Consider the following 6005-nt stretch of genomic DNA (forward strand, 5'->3'; position numbering starts at 1 on the left):
TGATTGTTTCTGGATTTTTCTGGAAGTGTGAAGTTCATTATCTTAATGTAAGCGCGAACTGAAGAGTACTGTCTCTGCTAGAGACTGTGAGAAAAGAAACAGCATTATTATTGTTTCCCTGTTGGTTAGGAACTCAGGATGGATCCTTGGAGAAGGACCGTGTGCTTGTGACTTCCAGTTGAACTTTCTGTCAACTTACAGCCAGTATGCAAATTCCTCAAATCTGTTTCCTCACACTGTATCCCAAAAGGAGCCAAAGCTATATGGCATGAGAAAAAAGAAACAGCCTACAAAATACTTTGATTCTGATCCTCTCTACTACTTCCTGGAGACATTGATTTGTAAAATAAGAATTCTTGATAGAATAAACATTAATACAGAGGGAAAATATGTTAATGTTAATAATCAGCTTCTTCAACACTGATCTCAACTAGCCCTCAAAAAAAAAAAAAAGGAAAAATCATGACAGTGCACACAAAACTTAAAAGATATCCCTCACTTTTTGCAAGACTTGACTCTAATACAAATATTATTGAAAACTCCAAACAAAAGTGCCCAGGAAATATTCCACCCAAGTTTGGGGCACTCAGTGAGACCTCAGTAGAATCCAAGCTTGCTCTCCTTGCCTAAATTTTTCTTTAAACCACCATCAGTTTTTGATACAGTCATTTATTTCTCCAACACTGCCAATATTTAAAAGCCTGGGCCTACGTGCCACAGGAGCTAAGTCTTGCCATCACGGACTCAGAGAAGTCTAACCAGACCTTTTTGTTTAGTGTGACAGTCTGGACAGACCACAGACTTAATGTTCATAGACCAGGCTTGGCAGGGTAAGCTCAAAGTCCCGTCTTTGGTCCCCACCCTCCCGAGCACCCGAGACTGTGTCATTGTGCTCAGTACATGTTGGGCAACCAATTCATCTCTCTGCGGTTTGAAGTTTCACTCTCTGGAGAGGGCACAGTGAGGACCCCGATCAGATTTGTCAGTCCCTTTTTTGGCTTCCACCATTCACAGATAACCACGACCTTGACATATCACACAGGGAGATGTCGTCTTCCCAAATCATCAATCCCGTGTGGGTTTTCAAAAGTTCTAGCCCTAGCACAACACCGTCATTTCATAATAAATTTCACACATGAACTCTTATTCTCTTTCAGCTATGAAAGATATGGGAGAAAGAGATGGTCTTTTCTTTTTTAAATGAAGCACCTTGCTTTTCCAGAAAGGGGAGGAAGGAAAGATACTCTTTACCGGCTCACTCCTCCCCAACCCCCTCAAAAAAACAAAATTCCCACTTCTAGAAATATTCATTTATTTACAGTGGGTCCAATTATTTACAATTATCCAGGAACTTACGATTGCCCACTGGCTGACTGAGAAGCAATAAGAGGCGGTGGTGGAAGCACAGACCAGAAATGAGACTGGAGTGGACACCAGCTGCAGTCCCCAAGGCTTAAGACACCAGCTGCAGTCCCCAAGGCTTAAGTTGTCCAAAAAACAAAAACAAAACAAAACAAAAAACCCTGATAGTTCTGTTTCAGTCAGGTGTCCCTTTTGAAGGTGTTGCTCTTTCTTGGTATCAGCAAGGAGCTTAGCACATTCAAGGAGGAGGCTGTCACAGAATCCCTATTGGGATTGGCTTCAACAACACACAGGCAGAGCATAGGGCAGGGAGAGTGTTTCTCCATGAAATAACTCTTGTCTGGAAGTCCCATCTCACCTAGGTGAGAGGAGCTCTCAAAAACTCATCAAGGCCACCTAGTCAGTGAGGGTTATTTATCTGTCGTGGAAAAGACGCTGGGGAGCGATGGCAAGGAGAGACCTTTGCTCTGTCGGTAGAAAGAGACAACTTTGTGTGCCCTTACCTATGGACATCCTTGATTTGTGTGTGTGTGAGCCACACTTGGGTGTGTTTATGAACTTCTATGGCTTGTGTGCTAACACGGGGAGGGACGCTCTCTTTGATCAGTTATAGAGTTCAGTGAAATTCAGCTCTGAACTTGACACCAGAACAACTGGCTTCCCTCCCCTCCTCCCGGACTGTCGTGGCCTCAGTCTTCTCACCCACAGAGTGCACGTTGTGAGGTCTGTCCCAACGAGGGACAGATGAAATAAGGTACATGAAAGCACTATATAAAGTATAAGGCAATGCACTACTGTAAGAAGTCATTATTTATGATGAATAAGCAGGAAAGAATCCAGATGCCAATTATCTTGCTATCTTCTCACTAGGCTAGGCAATCTAGCCAGAGGGTGGTGAGTGGGTAAGATTTTCCCCACTTACGTTCACTGCAAATATGTAAATCTATAATACACAGGTGTCTGAGTTCTATTATTTATAAACGTATTTTAATATGCTATATTGTTTCTAGCTCTCTTCTGGTTCTCCTGGCAATAGAAAACACCAAGTTGAGAATAGTTCTTTGCAAATGAACTGGACCAGAAGGGATTTTTATCACCTGTTTGTAGACCTAACATATTTGTGTCACTAATTTCTGAGGAATGGACGTCACGATTATAATCGTCTGTTCTGATGTGAATCTCTTTCCTACTACAATTCTCCCCCCTTATAAAATCTGCCCCAAATTTCCTGGTGTAAGTAATGTTAAGTAATAAAGAAGTTTTATGTGTGTGTGTTTGTCTGTATTAAGATATATTTGCCAAAGGTTTGGGAACCCAAAATTGGAATATTTAATAAGCCACTACTGACATTTATCACCTTCTTTGGGATTTACCACTAACCCAGTGACGTTATCTTCCTTGAGCTAAATTAAAAGACAAATTCAAATCCTGCATGGTAGCCACCAAAAGCATATATTTGAAAAACAGAATTCAGCGTGCCATATTATGCATTATTTAATGGTATGCAAATTATAAGTCAGACAGTTAGGAAAACCACACTTCAGCATTAATAAACAGCAACACTACTACATTAATTATGATATTGCTATGATTTATTCCCAAGTTTTGCATGTTGATTCTCCTTGAAAATTTATGCCATCTGATAAGCAGTAACCTCTTTCCCCCTCCTTCACCTCCTACCCATTCCTCAAATCTGTTCCTCCTACCCACCCAATGGATGTCTGCAGGAAACGGGTACAGAAATACAAAGTCATAAGCAGCGGCATTGTCTTATAAGCATTAATAATTAAAGAACAAGCAAACACCACCTAAAGCTCCAACATTTATTGTGTCAATGTTAAGCACACTTTTTAAAAGACAACATAGAATGTATAGAAACAAGGGGTGGGGGGACTCATGCTCGATTCCACAATACAGGTAATTAGGTTGGCTGGTTTCAAAAGGCCCAGGACGTCACTCAGGACACTGATGGTCCAAGGGCCCTCTATATGGGACTGATTCACTGTTCCAATGTGGGTCTGTTTTTTTGTTTTTACTTTTTATTAAAAAATATAAATAAAATGGCACTGCAGGCCTGGGCAGGAAGGACTCTGCAGGACTCTGTCTTCGCACAACGGCTTCTTGGAGGCTACTGTCAGAAAACATCACAAACTAGCAGGATGACAGACCACGCAGATGTCGGCCAGGCGGCACGCGTCCACCCCGCCCCTGGGGGCTTCAAATTTTCTCAGAACTTAAGGGCTCTCGAGCTTCCATCCGAAAACTGCCACACATCTTGAGTTCTCTGGGTACTACGCCGAATGGGGGTGTGTGAAGAACCTAGAAAGAGGTTGGAGACAGAGGAGGGGAAAAAAAAAAAGTACAGGTGTGACTTGGCCCAGTGATTTTCTGTTCTCTAACTAGCTCTTTAAAATTATAACTTAAATCAACCACAGGTTGAGCCACTAGCATCTTAAACATGATTTCAAACTCAATCCCCTCCCCCCAGCAAATCTCTGCCCCGAGTGCCTTTCCCATCCCTCCCTCTCCGCCCTCCCCACAGAGGACCCAGACCAGCTACCCGGATGGATCGTATGGTAGTCCTAATAAACTTGGGACACACCTGGAAGGAAACACTTTCCCTTATGACTGAGAAAACTGAGTAGGAAACAGTCCTTTGGTTGAGGAGAACAGGGGAGGGAGGAGGGAAGGGGGACATTTCCTTAAAATAATAATAAAATTATAAAGAAACAAAAACTCAAAATTGATGTAAAAGCAGCACAACGAAAACATGAAATGTCATCAAGTTCAACGTCAAAGCAGCCAACGATTTACAAGAGGCGAACACATCTCTGAAGAGGAAACCAGAACCCAAAATAGTTGCTCCCAAATTGCACCAAAAACTGCCTGTAGTTTCTTTCAAACATGCAGTTTTCTTTTCTTTCTTTCTTTTTTTTTTTTTTTCCTTTCTTTTTGGTAAGGGGGAAAGGCAATGGTGAAGGGAAGAAGGGAGTGGTTATTCTCCTCCGGGGCTCCTCCCTTTGCTGTGTTACATTGACTTGAAGCAGCAGAACTGGGAGTCCGGATGTGCCGAGGAAGAGGGCTACCACTGTGGCATTCCAGGGCTCGTTGCCATGGCGACCCGAAGCAGGGGCCTGGGGCCTCCTCTTCCCCGACTTGGCGCCGCAGGAGGCCCAGGGTCTGGAGCTCAGCTGCTCTCCCGAATGCCCCCTGCGCAGTGGAGGCCCAGGGCTGAGGGGCCTCCTGTGTCCAGGTGGGCTCTGGGGAACCCGCTTCCCAGTCCAGTCCTGTCACTGTCGTTGAGGCCCTTCTGGCTGATACCCCCATCGAACCCCTTTGTCAGACCTGCTACCAGTATTGAAAGCCCTAACGGACAAAATACAGCCTGGGCATGTACCATGCTCACCGTTATAAATGGTTTAAGGGGGGGTTCCTGCGTTAGAGGAGAGACTTTGGGGAAATCGCTTAATTTGCCTTTTCTGCTGAATCACAAGGACCTGATACATATGCTCCCTGTAAGTAGTCTTTGCCACTTTACAGAAAGGAAAAACAGTATTTGGATCAACCGTTGGAGTTGTGTTCAGGCAAGTTTAGGTTCTTGAGTACAAACGACCCAGGTGAACTGTATTGGTCTCCTTTCCCATTTGAAAGGGAGGAATTAATCGCTTCCCATGACCACAGATAACACTGGGAAATAGAGAGAGAGAGAGAAACAGACCCATCCCCCTAAAGGCTGATTCACCGTCCATGTTTTTACTCAATGAAACAGAGGGCTAATGGGATAACAAGATGACAGCAAGGAAAAGTGCACACCCAACAACCCATGTCTACAATTCATAGCTACAGCGGCCCTGGAATAAATGTCCATAATCCCAGCTCTGGCTGTGTGTTCTGATGTCCGTTGCTCTAAACATGGGTTCATTTAGTCTTAATGGGAAAAGCGGCAGGGCCTTAGGAGACACTTAGGAAAATTTGCTAAGTGCCTCGTGCCTGTTAAAAGTTAACGGTCTTTTAAAAAACATTTTTCCAAGCAGGTTTAAAGAACACTGCCAATCCCATCCTCACACTGGCAAAATCCCCACATTTCTTTCTTTCCTTTCCTTTTTTTTTTTTTTAAATGGGAAGTTGTCTGAAAAAAAGAGAATGGGATGGGTACGTTCTTGAACACGCCAGGCCCAGGGACAATGGAGTAACAGAATCTTAATGAAGAGAACACGACTACAACACAGTCCTAAGAACTCACGGTTCTGTGTACGGGCGCGCAGAGCGGAGGAAAGAGGTCTAAAGAAAGAAAGAAAACACCGTATTTCCCCCCCTCGTGCTCTGAGAGTCAAGTGTTCGAAGCAGGACAGGAGGGGGCCTGAGTCTCAACTCTTTTTCAGAAAAGCCTGAAATATCCCAGCACCTTTTAACAAACTTTTAGTGTCTGTGAATAAACCACCTCATTTCCTGATTTCTCCAAATGAAATGGCATCTAACCCCCACTGTCACTGCTTTTCAAATCCTCACTTCTAGCATTATGAACATATACAGTATGGACTTATTACATACACAAAAATGGTATTTAAATAAACAGTTCTAGCACAGAATGCCCTGGGAAAAACTCAACAACTTCACACTTCCTGCCATGGCTGGTACAAATG

General features: G+C 43.6%; 1 protein-coding gene across 6 annotated transcripts in view; it reads right to left on the bottom strand.

Annotated features, from left to right (window-relative positions):
* Nucleotides 1-2793: 2793 nt before the first annotated feature.
* The window catches only part of BCL11A (BAF chromatin remodeling complex subunit BCL11A), a 100343-nt gene continuing 97131 nt past the window's right edge, over nucleotides 2794-6005 (bottom strand). For all 6 annotated transcript variants that reach the window (XM_029937414.1, XM_029937415.1, XM_029937420.1 and 3 more), the window contains one exon: nucleotides 2794-3681. In XM_029937414.1, coding sequence (XP_029793274.1) covers nucleotides 3590-3681 — 92 coding nt within the window. In that variant the 3' untranslated portion in view covers nucleotides 2794-3589. The remainder of the gene's footprint in view (nucleotides 3682-6005) is intronic.

The sequence above is a fragment of the Suricata suricatta genome, chromosome 4, assembly GCF_006229205.1.
Source record: "Suricata suricatta isolate VVHF042 chromosome 4, meerkat_22Aug2017_6uvM2_HiC, whole genome shotgun sequence".
In the NCBI taxonomy this organism is placed as follows: Eukaryota; Metazoa; Chordata; class Mammalia; order Carnivora; family Herpestidae; genus Suricata; species Suricata suricatta.